Source organism: Xiphophorus maculatus, chromosome 20 (genome assembly GCF_002775205.1).
Source record: "Xiphophorus maculatus strain JP 163 A chromosome 20, X_maculatus-5.0-male, whole genome shotgun sequence".
Classification (NCBI taxonomy): Eukaryota; Metazoa; Chordata; class Actinopteri; order Cyprinodontiformes; family Poeciliidae; genus Xiphophorus; species Xiphophorus maculatus.
This window is the reverse complement of record NC_036462.1, coordinates 29,592,580-29,614,645: the sequence shown is the minus strand read 5'-3', so window position 1 is coordinate 29,614,645 and position 22,066 is coordinate 29,592,580. Positions and strand designations below refer to the sequence as shown.

The 22,066-nt window shown below is 38.4% G+C and overlaps 1 protein-coding gene across 3 annotated transcripts in view; it reads right to left on the bottom strand.

Moving 5' to 3' along the window:
• ptpra (protein tyrosine phosphatase, receptor type A) overlaps positions 1–22,066 on the bottom strand; it is a 34,151-nt gene that overhangs the window by 4,321 nt on the left and 7,764 nt on the right. For 2 of the 3 annotated variants that reach the window (XM_014472294.2, XM_023324728.1), the window contains exons 2-21: positions 16,492–16,538; positions 15,337–15,418; positions 14,904–15,242; positions 7,409–7,490; positions 7,140–7,213; positions 6,615–6,751; positions 6,052–6,142; positions 5,775–5,851; positions 5,627–5,663; positions 5,436–5,533; positions 5,083–5,202; positions 3,900–4,066; positions 3,672–3,807; positions 3,431–3,580; positions 3,224–3,317; positions 2,673–2,749; positions 2,435–2,569; positions 819–944; positions 488–639; positions 143–278 (exon numbers count right to left, since the gene is read on the bottom strand). In XM_014472294.2, coding sequence (XP_014327780.1) covers positions 143–278; positions 488–639; positions 819–944; positions 2,435–2,569; positions 2,673–2,749; positions 3,224–3,317; positions 3,431–3,580; positions 3,672–3,807; positions 3,900–4,066; positions 5,083–5,202; positions 5,436–5,533; positions 5,627–5,663; positions 5,775–5,851; positions 6,052–6,142; positions 6,615–6,751; positions 7,140–7,213; positions 7,409–7,490; positions 14,904–15,242; positions 15,337–15,418; positions 16,492–16,512 — 2,331 coding nt within the window. In that variant the 5' untranslated portion in view covers positions 16,513–16,538. Of the gene's footprint in view, positions 1–142; positions 279–487; positions 640–818; positions 945–1,070; positions 2,570–2,672; positions 2,750–3,223; positions 3,318–3,430; positions 3,581–3,671; positions 3,808–3,899; positions 4,067–5,082; positions 5,203–5,435; positions 5,534–5,626; positions 5,664–5,774; positions 5,852–6,051; positions 6,143–6,614; positions 6,752–7,139; positions 7,214–7,408; positions 7,491–14,903; positions 15,243–15,336; positions 15,419–16,491; positions 16,539–22,066 lie in introns of those variants that run through there. The other variant, XR_002751850.1, reaches the window with a different exon arrangement.

The window sequence follows — 22,066 nt, the reverse complement described above, 5'->3', positions numbered from 1 at the left end:
TCTGTTAAGGAAGTCCTGGTGGCTTTAATAGCAGCATTTATCTCATCTTCATTGTCAGTCTGGTGTCTCTCATCTTCCTCTTGACAGCACTCCATAGGCTCTCTGTGGGGTTTAGGTATATGGATGATTGACAGGCTCTTACCAGTGTCTGCACCATGTGCGGTCTCTGCAGTCTGAGGCTCTTCACGGTCTGGAAGACATCCAGGATCCCCTCTGCTTTCACCCTCTCCAGAACTGTACTAAGAGCACAGAAAGTCCCTGTCCGGCCCGCACCGGCACTGCGAACAAATATCACGGGTCAAAGATAGCAGCTTGACTAGCCTCTCTGTAATAAATAATAAAAAATAACTTCTAAGACCACAGGCATTATCATGGCACACAGGATCATTGCTGCTAGCATCTGAAAAATTGACCTTTTGATTTCAGAACCATTTCTCCAAAGTTCCTAAAAATGAGAATAAAATACATGTGTGTTTTATATTCATACCTGCAGTGCACAGTGATGGGATGGTTGCCAGACTGCTGCTGCTGTTTCTGCACCGCCGCAATTATGTTGATCATGCCTTTACCGTCTGCAGGGATGCCCACCTCTGGCCAGCCGTGGAAATGAAACTGGCGCACAAGTCGAGCCTTGTTCTCCTGTATAATGATTGGCAAAAACTGACTGAAAAAAACAACAACTTTCCAATATGGTACAAGGCCAAGACACTGTTGAACTACCTCTAATTCAAACAGAGTTTAAGATGTTAGCTGAATGCACTCATTCAAAGTTACCAAGGAAGAAGTCTTCTGTTTGGCATTTTAGCATCCTTCCTTACCCTGCTGTTGGTGACCAGGAGGTCGCGCACCGTGTAGCTCTCGTTCTCCTCCTCCCTTTTAAGCTCGACGATGATGTCCCCGTGGGACACCACCCCGTCACTGGGCCAATACTGAGCACACTTATCCTGAAGGACACAGTGGAGATGCAAATATCATGGAATTCACAAAAACGTCCTGGTAACTTAAATATTTAGGCATGTTTTGTAATTTTAACTGTATGTATTAGGGATGCAAACAATTAATCAACTTACAAATAATTTTCTATTTATGGTTTATTAGGTTCAAATTAGTTCCAATCGATTAACTAGCGACATCCGCTTCGATCTTCTGTTAGTGTTGTAGTTTGGACGCCACCTAAAAAAAAGGGCGCCACTGGTCATCCCTAAGAGCAGCTGTTGATACAGAAACTATTAATAGTTAATAGTACAAACAGAGTCTTTTTTATTATTATTTGTTGTGATAGTTTCTTCGGTCCAAACAGAGCCTGTAGTGGGGTTAAAAATTTACTTTACGTTGTCCTGTTCTGAAATAAACACACTTGACAAGCTGCGCGTTAGTAGCGCTCGTTCAGCCGAACTTCATAATGGAGCAGCGTTGACCTCTCAACCAAAGGTCACTGCCGTACTACGAAGGCGAGGATGTGATGATAGGAAAGCGGAGGGAATGATGCTGAAAAATTGTTACATGATAGGAAAAAAAAAACCATGACGCCATTAAGCAAGGTCAATTTTGAGGACTGCAGTGAGTTAATGCGCTCCATGGAGCGAAGTTTCCGCATTCCTTGTAGAGCAACCACAGAGAGTATTCTGGATGAATATCTCTCGGTTTATGGGGAATTAAGTGTTTCACATATTCTATTCTATTTTATTTTATTCTGTTCTATTCATATATTTTTCTATTCAGCAACTTAAGAGGTTCGTTTCTTGTTACATTTTACAAACAAGTCTAAGTTTAAGAAGTTGAGAAAACCACAATTTTCTGTTTATTCAGTCAGCACTTAAAATAATGAATACAAAATATTAAACTTTATTTACTTTTTTTATTTATTTATTAGTGTATTATGAAAAATATTCTCCATTATGTTATGAAAAGATGAGTAGCTGGAGTTTTTTCTTCATAAAAGAGAAAACTCCAGTTTTTAAGAAAATGGCTGCTTATCAACTAATTGTGTTTCAGCCAATAAATCAACTTTAGATTGATCTTAAGTCATTAATTGATTACTTGCACCCCTACTATCTATGCAGTCTAAATCTGACAGTTTAAATGAGACATGACCTGATCAGCCATAATATTATGACCACCTGTCTAATAGCGTCAATAAGTCAAAACAGCCACGGCCTTTTGAAGCAGTGATTTCAACAGACCTACAAAAGTATGCAGCGGCATTTGGCACCAATGTGTTAGCAGCAAATCCTTTAAGTCCTGTAAGCTTCAATGTATAGATTGGACCCGTTTGTCCAGCTTGTAACACAAACACCCGTTTGAAATGGGAAATTTGGAGGTCAAGTCAGCAGCTCAAACCTCTCCCTGTGCTAATGAACCCATTCCTGAGCCGTTATTCTGATGAAAACCCCAGTTAATACCTAGATGCATATCGCAGTTCTTACACACACACCTGTCCTCTCTCTTCCAGCTCTGTGAGCATCACAATAGAGCAGCTCCTCCACTCCCAGATCATCCTCCAGAAGTCTTCTATGGTGTGCATGAGGGGCCCCTGACTCGCTATGTAGGCGTCTTTCTGACGGTAACCCTGTGATTGACCAGAGAGAAGCAAAAGGGAATTCAAATGTCCAGAGTGGGGAGGATAAGTTCAAACTCTGAAGACGTAAAACAAGTTTTTCTTAAACACTCACATCAATGAAGGAGGCGTTGACGTAGTCTGTGTTCTCCTCTCCTCGTTTGACTGGAATGATTACTCTGTTAAACTCATCTGTCAACAAAAGAGCACAGATGTATTTATCCTGAATGAGAAAGCTGGAAAGATTTCATTACTGTAACAGGCAAGTAGGCCTGTTACGATTTTCCTGGATGATAAATTGTAGTTATCACGATAAACGACAATGATGTTTTGCGACCATTTTCAAGTGTGTCATATTGATGATGAAATAATAATGCAAGTTCACTGCCTCAAACACCAACAAACTTTACTTTTGCAAAGAGCACTTCACACCAGAACTGGGAGATATTTTAAACATCCAAAATAAAACACGACAAATAAAAAAAAGTAAATAAAACAGGGGAAAAAATCCACACACTCTAAAACCAAAATATAATAATATTATGATGTACCCAGAAATTATTGAGCTCGTTTTAATTTATTATGTGATTAATTGCTCACTGTAACAGAATTAGCAACGCGCATCAATAATACCCCACACCACAAAGGAGAAGCTGCTTAACTCACAAGGAATGATCTGCAGCACTCTGTTCTTCTTCATGTTATCAGGCAGGTTCCCCGTTCTCATCTTGTCATTCTGAATCTTGATGGATGTTAGTTTCTGGAGATTGCAAAAATGCTTATTACAAACATACTTCTTTATTAGATGCTAACATTTTCTGCAGGAAGATCCAGTTTAACCGATAGGTGAAGAATCACAGCACACATGCGTACCTTAAATTCAGCCTCCAGGCCGCTGCAGCCGGCTCCGGGGGAGTTAGCACCGAGTTTAGCTAAGTGGCACTCTAGCGAGGTCACCTCTAGTTCCGTGTCTCCAAACAGGTAGTGCTCTAACAACGCTTGGAAGATGAAAACATACTGCATCTGTGGGAGTAAGAGAGAGAGAGATGGCTCATGATTGATGTCGCTTTGCAAAACACTCGCTGTATGAAGCAAGCGGTGACACTGAACTCACATCAGTCTGGACCATCTGACTGCGCTGGGCTCTTATCCGGGTGACAAAGCCAAACACGTCCACCTTCCTCTCTGCATTCATCATGTCCAACATGGCATCAATCACTATAAAGGTACCTGTCCTTCCTACACCAGCACTGTCAGACAGGCATGTCATCTTGTAAGTGGTATGAATCAATCTAATGATTCACTTAAAAAACAAACAAACCAAACAAAGCCACACACTTACCTGCAGTGAACAACAATGGGGCCTGCATAAGGAGGATTGCAGTTCTTGACTTTCTTGAGGAACTTCAGCATGCCAATCGGAGTGAAGGGAACCCCGAAGTCCGGCCAGCTGGTGAAGTGGAACTGAGTGACGAGTCTCTGAGGTTTCTTCCCAGACACGTCGCCCACCTGGGACACAGAAGACTTCAGATCAGAGAGCAAACCACAAACTCAAAGTCCTCTATCTAGTGTGTTTTGAGCATACAAGATGAACTAAAAAACACACACACATATTGATTTCTCTCATTAAACCAGAGTTAATTGCTGTAATAAGAAGCAAATATATGTTTGAGTCAAAACCTAAAGATTTTTAACAAATGGAAAACCAAATAAATCACTACCAGCCTTTCAAATTTTAAGGCATGCAAATATTTTCAGACAATCGTTTCTGCTGTAAAGAGGACATTCAGAGTCACATCCCTCTGAAATGTAAAGGCTTTACTAAATATGGATGATGTGTTCGTCTGGCACTGCAGAATAAAAAATTTAAAAAACACATTGTTTTCTGTATAAAAAGACAATTTTAACAGAAATGTCACTAAGCGATGTGTAACCGCTTAGTGACAACATTAAAAAGTGAAAGAGTCAAATGTTTGACTATCTAGAAAAGGTGAAGCAGGTAGTGGCGGCAGTATTTCTCCTCACTAACAAAAACACTGTTAGAAATATTTTTACCACAAGATTATAAAAAAAAAAAAAAGATCTTCAGCAGAAGCAAGAACCCAAAACTGAGGGGTGGACATGAATCTCTTCATGCAAAAGCAGATAATTAGCAGTGAGGTGAAAGGTCACGGAGTACAAGAAGAAAGTAGGTCTATGTCACAACTGGTAAGGTCATTGAAAATTTATCACAATTATCACCTGTACAATATATCCTAATGTTGCACAACCCCGTTTAATTGAGTAGTTTTAGCAGATGAAGAGGCTTTGAACCAAAATGCAATTAAATATTCCAACCAAAAAAATGCTGATAAAAAGTCCAACCATCTAATGATGGAGCGTTACTGGCATTAGTGACAATACATTTGTCCAGATCTGAAAGAACATGAAACACATAACATCACGTCCAACGTGGCATCAATCACTGTAATGGTTTCTTATAAAGTAAAAGTGTTGAACAGTTGCAGTCAGGTTTGCTGTGATACCTGTTGGATGCAGAACTTGCGGACGGTGTAGTCCACCAGAACCACTGCGTCGTCAACAGACACGCGGATGTTCCCGTAAGTCCAGCAGCCCTGGTCCGGCCAGTACTGCGCACACTTACACTAAAAACATAACAGTTGATTTAAAATAAAACAAAAACAACGCGGTTCACGCTTTTCCACCGCAAACATAGATTTCAAGAAAACATTTATTCATTCTTTCCTCCCATCTTTGCATTATTTAAAAATGCTAAGACTTACTTCTTATCGGCATTTTTAACTGTTTGTATATTTAAATAAAAGTTTGATCATTTCAATTTTATTATTATAAGGCTGCCATTTTCTTCCTCTCTTACCTCTTTTCTCTCCTTTAGATTGGTAACCATCACAATGGTGGCTGTATTCTGCTCCCAAATCATCCTCCAAAAGTCATTTACCGTTTCCTCCTTTGGCCCTAGAAGACGAGGAGAAACGCAGAAATCAGCACAGAAGGATCTTAAAGTTCATCACTGAACTGCGGCGGCACAGTTTCTGCGACCAACCTCACCTTGAGCTGCAATAAACTTATTCTTCTCCTGGTACCCCTGCGACAGAAGGAGACCATAAAGAGAAATTAGGGAGTTACTTGCAGGATGTGCAATATGTGATGAAAGAGGAATTGTTTCTCATAGTAAAAATGTCAAACAGATACAAACATTTATAAAAGAAGCGTTGATAAAATCAGAGTCGGGGACTCCTTCCAGAGAGGAGAGATGAACCCTGGAGTGATCATCTGAAACAGACGAAGGATTATGAAGGAGTAGAGGCAAAAGAAAGAAAAAGAGCTAAAATAATCATTTGTTCTGGATGTTAAATCAAGACGCTCCAAAATATTTCTAACTCTTGGTCAGGAACCTCGAACCAACTTGAACTCCTGACTGTAGTTCAATATAAACACAGTCAAAGCCCGACTCAGCATTCTGTGATCCTTACAAGGCAGGATGTTGATGTATCGGTTCTTTTCTTTGTTCTCCTCTTTGGAAGCTGCGTCACATGATGCCTGAATGGGGCAAACTGGCAGCGCCTAAACCAAAACAAAAACAAGCATATGATGCAAACCAGACATCCATCTCACATCTTAAGAGGATTCCTGATGATGTTTTGTCGACATACATTATGTAAATGACAGCTATTAAGCCGTAGTGGAATGTTTTATAAATTCACAATCTCCTAAAAATGTTTTTCATACTTTCTTTTGAGTAAAGATGAGTTTAAAATATTGTAGAAGGATTCTTTTCCCACTCAGATTTAGTTTAGTTAGTAAAAGGTTGCTGGAATTAATTAAGCAATCTGGTTTCTGAAAGACTCATGTCTGCTTATAACCAGGTAATAAATGGCTTTTGATTAACAGCAGTGCTTTAGCATATCACAATTTATAATTTTATAATTTCATCAGGAGAAGCTAAAAGACTTTCCAAGCTGTCAGTTGAGAAAAACTACTTTAAGCTCCAGACTGCGGTGTGTAATCAGAGGATGTTTGCTTGAGTGTGCCGTACATTAAACTCCTCCCTGAAGAGCTTGTTGTCATCAGCCATGCGACGGTTCATTTCTTCCTCGAGTTTGTCTATGGGAATGGGTGGGTACTTCCTGTTTGTGCTGGGAGACCGAGCCAATAGCGGCACGCTCTGGAGTTCTGCTCCGAGGGTCGGGAAGGAAGGAGGGTGAGAGTGAAGAGAGGAGGGCGGGCAGATTGGGAGGAGACACGAGATAAAGACATGAGATAATGTAGAAGAACACGAGAATGCAACAGCCCACATGGAAACCTCGCTCAGACATTTCAGCGGCAGCTTGTAAAAAAGCCCAGCAGAGGGCGATGTGAGGCAACAATCCAGCAAAAAAGGGGTCTATGGTAGCCCTGTTGATTAGGTAATCACAACAAAGAAAAGCCTCTTAAAACCCTTAGAAATGTTATCAGTTGAGGGAACAAAATCAAATCAGGGTTAAAAACAAGATCAACAACTTTGATCCAGCTGCTGGTGAATACGACTCCAAACAGCAACATGTACATGTGGACGTTTCACCTGTATCATCTGATCTGCCGTTGGTCAATCTGAAGGCATTTGAATGGCTTCCTGCTTGCTTGTACTTCTTAAATCTGTCAAAATCAAAGCATATAATCAATTAGGGTTTTTTAATTATTCATTATTAAAAAGAACAACAAATTTTGTCTGTCTGCTTCTGTCGCAGCAGGCCAATAAGGCATTGTCATGGTAACGGCAGCATTTCCAGCTGTTAACACAGGTCCCTCCTCTCTCCCCCCCAAAAAAGAAAAAAACAGACTTTCACTGACCTGAGCATGTAGAGGATAATGATGATGAAGATGATGACCAGCAGCGATGACAGGGCCACCATCACAGCAATTACTGCTACTCCTGGGACAGAAAAGGTTTTAAAAACAGTCATATTATATTAGTTCGATGGTACTAGATCTGGGAAAAAAAAAAAAAAGCAGGAAACACCAGCAAAATCCCATCCTCAAGAACTGCTATCACAAAACTTTGAGGTGCGTTGCTGCTTTGATACATTTGAATCCAAAAGCAAAATTCCCCAGAATGTCATTCAGCTCTGCAACTGCAGGTCTTTCATTAGAGTAATGGTGTGCTGACAAAGGGATGCATCTACAAGCTACAAGATAGTAGCTCTAGAGGACTGGACTTGGAACCACCTGGTTATTAATCGCCATTTACTTCAAAGTCCTGCACCCTCCCAAACAAAAAACCCAGAGAGTCGAAGTATTAACCCCAAAGGATCACTCTTCTTAAGATAGCATTGTTTTGACACTATAGCAGCCAATCTACAATGAGCATGTCTTCTGAGCTCTCTTAATAAAATGAGGCCAATGGTAAATAGTTCAGGGTTTCCCCCAGTGTTTTACAAGCCTGGCGGGCCACCAGGCTTTACTTGTGCTCCCACAAGGCAAAGCATTGCTTATTTACTTAGATATTTTTTAAATGTTTGTATATTTTAGGACTTTATAAATGGTGTTCAGATATTAATCTTCCAATCTTTCGATAACATATAATTATCAAGTGATATTTTCAAATTTCCTGTCAACTTTAAACATTTTTTCACTGAAAAACACAACTGGCTGCTGGATGAATGACCAACCACCAGGCTCAGCAAGTTTTCTGGGGGAAACCTTGTAGTTAATGTTCCACTCCTCAAGTGCTTGAAAATTATTAAATTCAGTGATGTTTTTGTTGTTGTTGTTTTTTTAAAGTTTTGTATCAAAAAAGAATAAAAAAAATGTTACTGATACTATTTTTGTAACCGTTTTATTATTTTAATAGCAGCAGGCATTAATTAATGTTTTTTTGTCTTTGAATAAAAACACATTTTATGGTAATTTTTTTTTACCAAGTTTATTATATGAAAACTTATGTGGATCATGTCAACTAATAGCAATAATAAGTTTATTAGCCGTCCTTATGCAGACAATTTTGCAGGCCAACATATCTCTCGACGTTCCATTTCTTTAATTATAAAGCCTAAAATGACGCTACAATTGAGTTAATATTTACCTGCGAGAAATTATTTCAGCGTCCCGAATTTAGTTCAACAACCTTCACATTCACCATTTAGTCCAGTCCTGCAGACTGAATACCTGCAAGCTCTCAGCGTTCTTTTAGCTTTCGAGAGACTTAAAAGACTTGCATATCACATTGAAAGTCTCTGTTGTGCCGTCTGCCTTTTGCAAGACTGGCCCGTATCCTTCTGTTCCATTACTGGTATCGATGTCAATTAGCTACGTCCCAGTTCAATCCCGGGTATGGGCTTGGATCCAGATCATTTTAATTGATTGGTATCAACATCCCTGAGTCTGACAGAACTTAATTCTTCATACATGTTGTGGTTGTACGGTCAGTGATCGTGACCCCTGTAACCATGTGATCACCTTTGTGAAAGCTGGAATAAAGGCCTTACACATTGTTTTGGTGATTGGAATGATGCCAACGGTGACAGAGAAACTGTATCGGTCGTTGCGTATCTAAATGTTACCCTCAGTGTTATTGAAAGCTGCTCCGTTCACTAAAATGTTAAATCTTCAAAGCAAAGACTTAAGTTAATAAAGCAGGAGAACTATTTCTCTTTAGGTTTTGTCCATGTATCATCTGTTACAAGATAAATTACAGAGCCATATTAAAACAGAGAGAAAGCTTCAGCAAAAAGTTCACAGTCAAAACAATTAGTAGCAGGGGAACAACATTTAAAGTTGTTTTTACAAACATGTAATAAAGTAACACCAGTGTTGGGCAACACATTGTTTGAACATTAGTCAGTCTCCTGGTTTAATTGTTCTGCTGCAGGAAGTATATTGTTGCTTAAACTCCAGTAGGGAGAAAATACCAGTGGCTGTCAAAAACCATAGACTGTCTGGAAATGTTATTGATGAGTCAATCACAATGCCGTTGGCCAAACAATGCCGTTGGTGCAATACTGATGAAATGTAGAGTACGACAGTACAGCACCTTGAAGCTACCAAGTTATGAAGAATGAAAGCTGGCATCGACAATGAAGTATTTGATGGGATTTTCCATCCATCCATTTTCTAACATCCTTGTCCTTAGAGGTGATGGGAGAGGTGCAGGTTCCTATCTCCAGCTAACGTTCTGGACGAGAGGCAGGGTCACCCTGGACAGGTCGCCAGTCTGTCGCAGGGCAACACAGAGACAGACGGGACAAACAACCATGCACACACACACTCATTTAGAGAGACCAATTAACCTAACAGTCATGTTTTTGGACTGTGGGAAGAAGCCTGAGTACCCGGAGAGAACCCACGCATGCACAGGGAGAACATACAAACTCTGTGCAGAAAGACCCCGGGCCAGGAATCGAACCCAGGACCTTCTTGCTGCAAGGCAAAAGTGCTACCAACTGCTCCACTGTGTAGCCCTTGATGGGATTTTGTTATCTGCAAATGCTTATCATTTAAAGACCCTTTGGTATCTGGAACAAAAAAATAAACCGTATTGGGATATCCATTATGTCAATATATTACTGCTTTAGAAAAAAAAAAAAACACTAAACAAGTTGAGAAATGACCCGGTTTCTCTCAGAGTAAACAGATAAATCACATTTTAACCAAGAAGGTGAACCATTCACCTCAGTAACAACCTGTATCCACGATGACAGCAGATACAAGGAGCTGTCAATTTTATTTCAATTATTTCAAAGTTTTGGTATACAAGCCTTTCTGCATATCAAAATAAGAAAAGTATTCTGTTTAGATTGAGGTTGGTGCTAAAGAATGATTACAGATTCGACAGCACAGCATATATATATATATATATATATATATATATATATCCTCCATTTTGCCTCTCAGTCAGATAACAATGGGTCACTTATTTGTACGCATTTCTACCACGTGCCACAATTAGAACAAAAGATGAGATCTGATTGAACAATAACAGGGGTTTGGGGTAAAAAACCCACCTGCTCTTTGTGTGCTGTTGGTGATTCAGTAAGACACATCGCCGAAGAAAAAAACGTCCTTGCCAGGACTGCATCTAAGCACTGTTTTAATCAATTAATCCATTGATTATTCTGACAATTAATTCATAAATCAGACAAAGAAAGTTGGCACATTCTTAAGATTTTTCATAAAACTACTTATTCCTTTTCTATACAATATTGGAAATACATTAAAAGATGCAAATAAATATTTTATTGCCTAAAATGCAATAACATAACCTTCCTTTGGTGAATTTAAACTGGGTGAGGATTTTAAAAAATTACTCCTTGAGAAGTTTTGTGTAAAACACATTGGCATTTATGCGGACACAAGTTTTGGCTTAATTACTACTTTGAACATGTTGTTTATTTATCAGTAAATTATCTCTTTTTTTTTGAGTCTGTATACTCCAGTCAATCGTAATCGATTACTAAATTAGTTGATGATTATTTTAACAATCAAATAATCGCAATAAATCCGTTTAGCTCTACTCCTGGCAAGCGTCACGTAGTCAGAACGAGATCGTCGCCTGATTTTGAGAAAGTTCCTTTGTGGCAATGATGCTTTCTGCGTGTTGAGCAGAAAGCATCATTTGACTTCATGCTCCATCTGCCCTTTCTGGGACTTTGTTTGTTTAGGAACAGCAGCAGCAGAAACGGTGCATTTTTTCACGCACAAGTCGCAGGACGTTTCAGTGTTCTCCGTCGGACAATATGTGCATTGAGGAGAGTGTGAGAACAAAGCGCTGCGAGTGTCATGTGGAACTGACAGCCTTGACGGATCTAATGGCATTTAGAGCGGCTCGCTGCGCTCCACTCCAGGCTCAAGGATGTCCAGAGAGAAACAATGGAGCAATTACATAATACCTACGGAAAGGAAAGCGATCACGTTATATAATAGGGGTATTATATAGTCGAGTCACATACGTCTTATTCAAAGCGACTGGATAATGCCGATTAGTTGATGCTTAGCATTGATGAAATCCTTGGATAAGTTCCCAGGCTCAATGCCGCAAAAAAAAAAAAAAAAATCTTTCATTTATACAAAAATTCAAACTAAACTAAGTGCTTTTGTATACCTTGAATCAATTGGGTGATTTTGGAACTTTTCATAGATCGAGCATTAATAATTAATGTGAAAGAGCAGGGTGGGTGAGTCACATCTTATATGAAGCATCGTCACTAAAAACTTCAAAATATTTTCCTCACGTTTACAACACTCGAGTCAAAACTGTGCAAATATTTCAGGTCCATAAACTGCTAGCTTAATTTAAACACTCCAACATTTTGCCTTTTTCTTGCACTACACCCATGAAATTTAGCTTTTTTTATTCGGATTTTGTGTTAGAACAACACAAAAAAAGTGAACAGGTGTGAAGTGGGTTAAAAATGGCTATTTTAAAACCAAACGGCAAATATTTTGGGATAACCCCACTGTTACAATATACTGTATAAAATATATTGTGTGAAAACATTTAAATAAATACTAACATTGGGAAAAAGATGGAGGAACCTCCACACCCGCCTGTTGTTGTAATTGCAGGTGTATGTTGGTGAGCTATGTCACCTCCAGATTTGTACATTTAGATCTGGAGGTTGTTTCTGAGAATTTTCCTCACAAAAAAACCCAACTTTGACTGAGCCATTCTAATACATGAATATACTTCGACATAAACAGCTCTGGCTGTATGTTTGGGGTTTTTCTGTCTGCTGGACGAAGCAGCACATGACATGGAGGACGGCGCTGATGATGCTAAAGCTCACAGAAAACAGATGAGATAACAATTGGGAATTTATTACAACTCATATGGTCATTACTATATACACCAATTAGTCCCTAACCTTCTGCTGTTCCTTGGATAATGTTCGCTAACACATTTAGTTTCAAAAGATCAGCTGAGAAATTGCAAATTTGGTTATTGTGAATTCAATTGTTTGCTTTACATTTTAATTATTGGATATCGAGTAAAAAGGGGTAAAGTACAAATATGCATCACACTTTGCTGATTTTTATTTAATAAATGGTTTTGAGATGCATGAACTTTCCTTTCATGTCACAGTTACGTGCTACAACTACAAAAAAATAATCCTAATGACAGATTGTGGTGGCAAACGACAAAGTTTAGAAAACTTGGGAGATACAAATACATTTGTGAAGCTGTGGCCTTGACTGCCTGCTCTCCGGATGGCGGAGGGCTCCGTTAACGTGGTGTTTCTGTGGATGAATGACCAAATGAAGCAATATCACGTAAGGGTATTTCCGGAACGGAAACAACGGAGGCTAAAAGCAGAAAAATCTTCACCTATATAAAATATTGAAGGTTGAATCTTGACCACAGAGCTCGCTTGCCTCACTCACTTGCTCTTGGCAGCGCCATACCGCATGAATAACACAGAAACCACTCAGGATTTTATATGAAATTTCTCTAACCTCGTCTGCTTGTGAAAACCTTTTTTGAGAAAGGCTTTCAGACATTAAAATGCATCTGAGCAATATAAACACAACATTAATAATTAAAGGCTTTTTAAAAACTAAAAGGTTTATCAGAATCTTCAACCAAATCCAGCCGAAACAGTATCAACTTTTAAAACCAGGGTGTGCTCAGGTGCTTTATTCAGATGTGGTTAAATCACCTGAAGATAAAGTACAATTACCCAAACTTGGTTAATCACTTGGTCTTATTTCAAAAAACAATAAGTAAAAATTAAGTCACACAATCAAACAAATTAGCAGCGACATACGGTCGCAAGCAATGTCACAAGCAATGAGCGTAGACGATCTGCTTTTAGTTTTTAAAAAGCCTTTATCGATCTGCTTAAATACTTAAAGCCTTGTTCACTTTACCCATCTTTAAACTGCCTCTAGTCAATTTCAAATCATCATTCAAGTTGATCAGACTTGATTTCAGATGTGAACTTTCACAAATTGAGCAGGCGTTGAGGAACCACTGGAGGCACGGAGATGTTCTGAAGAGGACTGATTTAGAGAACGGTGCATGAAATGTGTTTGACATCTGCTGTTCTCAAGGATGAAACATCTGTGATCCGTGACATAGACGGAAAAAACAACATGCCTCTATTATTTAAAAAAAACAAAACAACTTCAGACACAAGATGGTTCTGGCAGCTGGATACCAATCATTTCATGATGTCAAAAAAAAAAAAAAAAAAAATCCAGTTGTCTGTTCTGTCAGAGCGGCCGGTTCAGTGTTCAGATGCACTTCAAATGTCAGGACACGGCGACCCTGTAGAGTTTTTGTATTAAATGGATGGTATATATTTTACAGCCATACACTGCCATTTTATAGCACAATCAAGTTACTATGTTACCTTCCGTTGTTAAATGCTGTGTGTATCAAACATGACTTAAAAGAAATTTGACACCTTGAAATTGGGTCTCTGTCTCTTTAAGAAGCTTCTGACATTCTGCCTACAGCACGCCGTCACAACAATGCTTCTCATTATGGTATTAACAGGAGTGCTGCGCTGAGAAGTAGATTGCATGATGAGCTACTTCCAGGTGTTTTCTAATTGCTGGTCTGGAGGAGCTGATTGGGGGAGTTATAGGAGAAGGTTGCCTTGTGCGTCGATTTTACATAACACTCCCCCTTTAAATCCTTTAGCAGGCTGGTTGCATAGATTATATGCTAGAGATGGGTGATACAAATGTTTTATCAGATAGCAAGCAGCAAAAGAAAGAAAAAAGTCTGCATTAAGGATTATCTATCTTGACTGTGCTCACAAACATCCAAAACTGTAGATTGCCACTGGTCTGTTTGATTCATTTCTAACTTCTTCTTGCTCTATGCTACAAAATATGACTGTAGACTATTATTGTGTCTTATTCAGAAGGATTAATTAGGCCTGCAGTGTTTTTGATAAGTACATTTTATTTATGTAGTAATGTGCGTGAAGCTCCATCTGTAAGCTGTAACAGGTCCACAGTTAAAAAGAAATGTTTAACTACCGTACATCACAAGCCTATCCTTGAACCACAAAGTTGGAAAACGCTGATACAAGTTGACGTTTACACAGATGAGAAAAACAAAAAGGGAGAAAAGCAACCAAAAGAAACACTGTAAAATAAAAATTAATTTTAAAAAAAGGTGTGAGCTCTCAGATGCACAGATCAACCCAAATGTGTGTGTTGGAAACAGTGATGCGAGAGTTGAAGTAGTTTTCGAAATATTATTGGTCTTATTTTTATACCTTTGGGTATCTGGAAACATCAGGCTGCAATAAAGTTTGAGTGATCGCTTTCAGCTGGATCTTTGAAAGACAAACCTGACTCTGATGGGACAAAAAAATACAAAGTGGCAAGCACTTACCATTATCGTTATTGTCTTCGATTTTGGTTGTGGTGGTTGTGGTGGTTGTGGTAGTAATAGTGGTGCTTGTGATGCTTGTGGTGGTTGAATTTACTGTCGATGTTGAGTTGGCAATAGACCCAATCGAGGCCTCATTCAACTCAGTAGCTGTTGAAGAATTAGTAGGAACTGCTGTCGGTGTGTCTTTGGAGGAATCATTGTTTTCAGGTGTTTTTGTCGCACTGCTCCCTTCTTTTACTGGTGAATTTGTTGCTGATTGATTGGCTGTAGTGGGTCCTTGGATGGTTGTTCCATACGAGTTGGATTGTTTAATTGTGGGAGCTGGTGAGGCAGGAGCAGCTGAAAGAGCATAAAACAAAACAAAAGGACCAAGTGTGTAAGTGTGAGCCATCAAACACCATGTAAGTGGGCTTTTGGTGGACGGCGTTCATACCTGTGATGCTTTGTGGATCCTGGGCTGCGGCCCCGAGGGCTACAGCAAGAAGCAGGAGCAGGGGACACACACCCATTCTGCCCTGCAGAGAGGGCACACAGAAAAGACACGAGTCGATCAATAAAAACTACAATAAAAACAAAGATGTAATTAAAAATCAGGTGGTGACAGAAATCAGACAATTCTAAGTTTGATTATGTCTGACTGCCCAAAACTAGTCAATCTCATCATGCTTAATCATTAGCGGTTTGTACAAACTACACTTCAGTGCGAAATTTGTTAAAGTATTTAGAAGTGGTTAAAGACAAAGATTTAAGAAGCTAAGGGAAGCTAAATTCTCTACAGAGGAATGCTAGCTGTTCAAACAGGTATCAAACTGAATCGTGCAGGTAACAGGAACGCTGCACGATTCAGAGCAAAGTTGTTCTTTTGAATCTTTTTGAGATTTCAACCTCGAATATGCCTGATTTGGAAAAGATGGCAGCCTTTGGGAAATCTCAGACTTAAGACAATTATCTACATTCTATGGGAACATGCACAGAGTGCTGCAATTTTCTACTAATGACGATATTTTCTACAAAACACTTTCCCCAATAAATGTTCACATTTTTGTTCTACTGCAAATTTGCAGCTCAAAACTTAGCACTTTGAAATACAAAATGGCACAGAAGTGCAACATATCGGCATTAACGTCAGTATAAATCTGATAAGTAAACTGGGAAGATATTGATAACCATTGTTTATTTCCATCTTGTTGCTGTTTGTGTATGTTTGGGAAAACTTTGACTTTTTAAAGACTTTTATTCCCGGGACCTTTTTGACAGTAATTAAGACAGACAACTGATTATTACAGGTGACTTCAATAATTGCTTTAAACATTTTCAGCAACCCTGTTTAGTGCTACAAATACCAATCATGCAGCTGTTTGTTTTCAAATATTAGTAAAACCTTAAATTTTAAGAAAAAAACCCCAAAAAACTCTTCGAAAAATATTTTAACGGTGACTGAAAATGCATTAAAATCAAACCAAAATTTTGATGATAAAATATTTTTCACAAGGAAATATTTCATATCTTATATATAAATCTAAAGAAAGATAACTTTAAGAAGAAAGAAGGAAAAAAACATGAGATCACAGGGTTAGCTTTGGTTTACCTGAAGAAGCGAAGTTGGCATCAGTCACTCATTCGCACAACTTGGTCCTGAAAACCAACAGAAACAATAAAACGTATAAGCTTGTCATGATGAAAATCTACAGATTTTATTCTGCATTAGCAACAGCTTGGCACAGAAGAAAGTCCCCTTCACCAAACATCATAATCTACAAACTACAAGAACTGATATAATATCTAAAAACAACATCGCTGTGATCTTAATTCCTGCTCATGTTTCATCATTACTCCATTAATATTTACCCATTGCTGAGCTTTATTTGCTCACAGCATGCCCAAAACCAGAATTAGTGTCACCCTAAGATTCCTTCTATAACAGAGGATCTATTCAACCATTCAACGCTCATATGCGGCTCAGCCAGCGGGGGACAGAGAGACTTGAACAGTTTAGGAAACTGTCAAGTCTTTTTTCTTTTTTTTTTTATCCCAGAGGCCAACTGCATTGCAATAATCCCTGGATCTAATCGGTCTTGACCCTGGAATAATTCAGCCTGCCCGCCGTTGCTTACAGTGATGCTTAAAAACAGCTTTTTCGACACTGAGCTGAGCCAAACACCGCAGGGCTGCCGCACACAAACAAACCGACGCTTTACATCTAGGATTATGGCATCAGTGGGCAGAGGATGAACTGGGCGCTAAAAGCTCCAACGCTGCCAGAATCTGAGGCTCTGCCGTTTGGAACTGAGCTCATTCATGGTGCTGCTTACACTTTGTTTTTTTTTGTTTTTTTGTGTGTTTTTTTCCCCCCCCTCTGTTTGGAGCTACCAATTGGGCCTGCTGAGCAAGTTATGTGGTCAATGAGGATGCTATTAACCTACAAATCCAATTGCTGCTCTCCAATTCTCCATCACTAACCCATGCCTCCACTTAGCCGACAATTGTCTGCCTCCAGAAAACAATTCAACCCCTCATGCATTTGAAACTGTGGATTAGAAATTCAAGAACAGCAGCGTTGGACGGCGGATCATACTTCTTAATATGAAACTTTTTTAGGGACGCCTTCTGACATAAATAGGGAAAAAAATTAGTACGTTTTCCAGGCATTCTAGTTTTATTTTGGATGATTACACTAAGTTGCTTTGCACAAAGAAACCAAATTAGTTCACAAAAAAACAGTTCAAATATTCACAGCTATGACATGCTGTTTTAATAGTATTTTCATTTTAAAGAGCTATTACTAACCATAAGAACTTTAATAGAGTAGCCATGGAAACCAGTTTCAACCACATTCTACAAATATATTTAAGGGCGCCAAATAAATGTGGCAACAGGGATGCATTTCTGAACTGAGGGTTTTCTATCCTCCACTGAATACATGTCCTCAAATTGAAAATTTATTTTTCCTAACTCTTTAGTTTGAGTCTGACTATTATTTTTAAAGTTAAAGTAGATTTAGCAAAACTGGTTGGATACTTCATCAGCATGTCCACTAAACTTGGTCTTATAAAATGAATATGAATGAATACCACTGTAAATCTGCTCTATGCTGACATACTTGTTGACTCTTTTTAGCTTAAAATGAACCAGCAAAATGTATAAAACTTTGCAAATATTTTAACTAAACAAAAGCATTTATAAGAATTGTTTAAAAAGAAGCCCTGTAGAGGAGGTACTGTCCCTGAAAGACAAATAATGTACTTCATAACAAGTTTTCTAAAGCTCAACTCTTACTATCCGTCTCTACAAACTGACCTCTCATCAAATTAGCATTATAGAGTGTCAGGATAAACTCAATCTCACAGATGGGTGTTGTCGCCACCGAGCTTTTTTTCCAGTCACCTTTTCATAAGGGACCATGAGTCATTGTTTCTGGTGTGCAATGTGCTGAGGCTGAGAGATGCGTTGGTGTTAAAAGGTATGTGCCAATCCTGTTGCTAACTTCTATATCCCAGATGCTGCTCGGACCCAGGAGGGTTTCTGTTTTTTGTTGTTTTTTTTGTTTCCCCCTCCCATCTAGAAGCTTGTGTAGCGCCAAGAGTATCTCTCCCCAGAGATGAATCTTAATGTGCTGTGGTCTCTTTAGAAGATGTCATATTCCAGTTTGTGTGAGCGTAAATGCAGGCAATCTTTTTTCAGCCGTCTTATACGTTGATGGAGGACATCATTTATTTATTAGGGATTGGGGAAGTGCTTCTATCTGGGACACTTTTAGGTTCTGGTGCACTCTTGGTGTTTGTGCAATTCACACGGAGGGTGGGCAGTAAATAAAAGCATTGATTAAATGGATGTTTGTATACTTATTCACTGAGTTACTCTTTTTAATCCATAGTTGATGCGTAACTAATGGTACCGCAGACGGTAGAAAGATAATAAGAGAGAACATTTTAGAATAACAGAACTGTCTGCATTTATTTAACTACACTAGCTAGCTCCATGCAACTTTCCAGAGCTTTGTCCTTAATTTATTATTATTATTTTAAAGCATTTTGCACAGCCAACAACTAAGTCACTACAGGGGATTTATCCGCTGTTACCGATGTAAAAATAATAGAGACTTCTGCAGCAGATTTCATGTGCAGCACTGTGCATAGGCAGCAAAGAGGCTTGAAAGAGGTTTTGCGGTCCGACCAGCTAATTCTGATTTTGACTGATTTAGATTTTCAATTCCTAAAGAATACATAATGCAAAAGAGATACTACTGGAGGTTTTTTTTAAACAGAGGAAGCTGATTGAATACCACAGCAAGGATTTACAAGATTATCTTAATTTATGCATTAAATGATATACCTTATTAAGCTACAAACGTTCATGGCTTTAATGGGTAAGAAAGAAAAAACCTGATTTTTCAAGTCTGTTTAAGGGAATAATTTTAAGCGACGTGTATTAATCAGAATATTTTAGAGCTGTTGCGTGAGGTGCTACTTCTTATGCAATTTTAAGTATTTACAGATAATTCCTGCTAATTCCACCAGAACTGCTGAAAAAAGTTTTTGTCATTTTTGCGGCATTTTTTTAAAATTCAGTTTTTGCATCTTTCCGTCTTGCTGTGAAGATGCTTCATTTAAAAAAAAGTTTTAAGAAGCCATATATGACTGAGTCCAACTCGGAGTTTCATGAACTGAAATGAGACGCGCATACAGAGATATCACCTGGACATTGGCTGATGTTATGATTGACCGGCTCTGATCGGTGACTAGACCCTCATAAATTACAAATCCAATCTTTTTCCCGATCACTGAGCACATAAGTGCCAACAAGCAATGCTGACAATAACACAAGTTTCTATGCTTTGGGGCAGGATTTGCTTGGGCAGAAGAAATGTCTGTCATTTTCAGCATCAGTGAGAGGTTGCAGAGAAGAGGAGGAAGGAAAAAGCCGAGCCACTTTTAAACATGAATGTGTTACAACAAACGGTTACTTTATTTTAACCTTTTAGGTTATTTTTGACAATTAGTTTTAAACAATTTTTTTTATTTTTTATTTTGAGATCTTTTTTAATCTTTTATCACCAAAATGTTGAGTTTCACTTTAACAGTCAGGTACGCCAAGCTAAACATCTGACGTTTGATCAAAATACTGACTGACGGCGTTCCCATCACTGGCGCCTGCGGAGAGGTTCAGGCACATAAAGAAGAAATTATTTGTTGCTCACCAGAAGTTAAATCGCTTTAAGATTTGAAATGCGTTACATTTTTTTAAATATTTTATAAAGTTATTTTAAACATTCATGTGTTAAGCTGTGCTTGAAAAACACACAATCATTTCCACGGTGTACTAATTTTCAATCATGGCAGTATACCAACATGGAAATATTTATTTTTAAATAATCTTAAAGAAAAATATATCTCGGAGTATATTGCATTTTGTTGAGCTGTAAAATAAAAGGACAAAAGTTATTACGCTGTCATCTGATAAGGGGTAAATGAGCAGTTCCGTAATTTTCTTCAGGGTTTTATTTGTACAGATACTTGCATCTTACAATCTATATGATTTTACAGCAATTGTAAATTCATAAAAATGTCAAGAGCGTGATAGTTTTAAGACATTTACAACAAAGAAAGTACAGGAGAGCATTTGTTTTATGTTATTATTATTATTTTTAGTTATTAGGTGAAGGCAGTATTAGCAGGTTAGAGCTCAGTCAGTGGTCTCCGGTTGGAGGAGTTTCCGAAAGAACAAAAAAAGTCAAACTAATCTGAAAATCAACTGATTCCGGTCACTAGCAGAGTGATTTATATAATGCATGCTGTTTTCTCCCATCTCTGCCATCAACATTATTAATTTTAGACATCTGCTAAAGGGAGTGCCATTTATCAAACCCTTTTGTTTGCAAAAATAAAATAAAAAAATCATTGTTTGCAATTTAAAATGCAGAGATGCATCCTTGTCCAATTTTTTGCTTACTTGAGTTACGATTTTTCTTCACACCTTGATAGCAACACAAAGTAAAACAATTAAAAGTCTTTTCAGTTTATTTGAAGGTTTTCTCAGTTGTAAGAAGTAGATGTTTATAGGCTTATTTTGTATTGTGAAAGGGAGTTTAATGGCCCGACACGGATTTAGTGAATCGGAGCGTGAGCTTAAAATGCTTAACTTCTTTTTGTGACTCCTGAAAAAAATTCCTCCACCGCCTGTCAGTCAGAAAACATGTGAGCTTTGAATTTCTTTCATCTTGCTATGTCCAGATCAACCTTTCAAATTAAAACATGTTCCAAAATGGTTGGTAAATTCTAATGTGCAAATTTACTCATGTCCCACAATTGTTCCTATGGGGATCAGAAAATATGCAATAATCATAAATTCTCAGGAAGAATTTATGTTTTTTGCATATTATGAGCCATGTGAGATAACACAGTTGATGTTCACATCTTCTAAAAGTAGCAAAAAACTTAAGATTTCCTGTATCATGGTAATTTCATCAACGACACAGAGAACGGTCTGCGGCAGGTTCACGCTGCTGTGGGGGTTCTCGTGCTTAATGAGCTCCGCTGGCTGATGAAAATCCTCCTCTGGCTCTTTGGAGCGCAATCACACAGTTGTGAAAGGGCCTGGCTCTTCCCGTCCCATTTCATTCACGCAGTAAAAGGAACATTTAAAGGACGAATATAAAGGAAGTCCAATTACATCTCCATGACAACAAAAAGGCCACGACATTGGGATCAGCATAGGATGCTTTTTGATATGGTGGCCGCACTCAAAATGTGGTGATTTTGGTTGCTGTGGATTTATTTGTCACCTTAGACCCCACTGTGACAAAATCTGCAATGCAGTAAATAACTTAAGTACCGTATGTGAAATTTGGTTAAAATTTATATTTGAAGGGATTAGAGTCCTAAAGTGTTCTACGGATCTCTGGAGACAAGACTTCTTGTTGCTTATGATTACATTTGGTCATGTTTTAAATGAGAAAAATATAGCCCAACACTACTCATTATTCCCAATCACAGCCCACCATGAACTACCAGACTTCACAAACAACAATACTCTTCAGTATAGATGTTGTCACAAAAGGAAGCTGATTTTTTTTTACTCTACCCATTTTATCATAGTTCAGTTCAGAGCTAAAAAAAAAAAAAGTAAAATCAAGTTCAAACATGAAAAAAGCTCAACGGAAACTG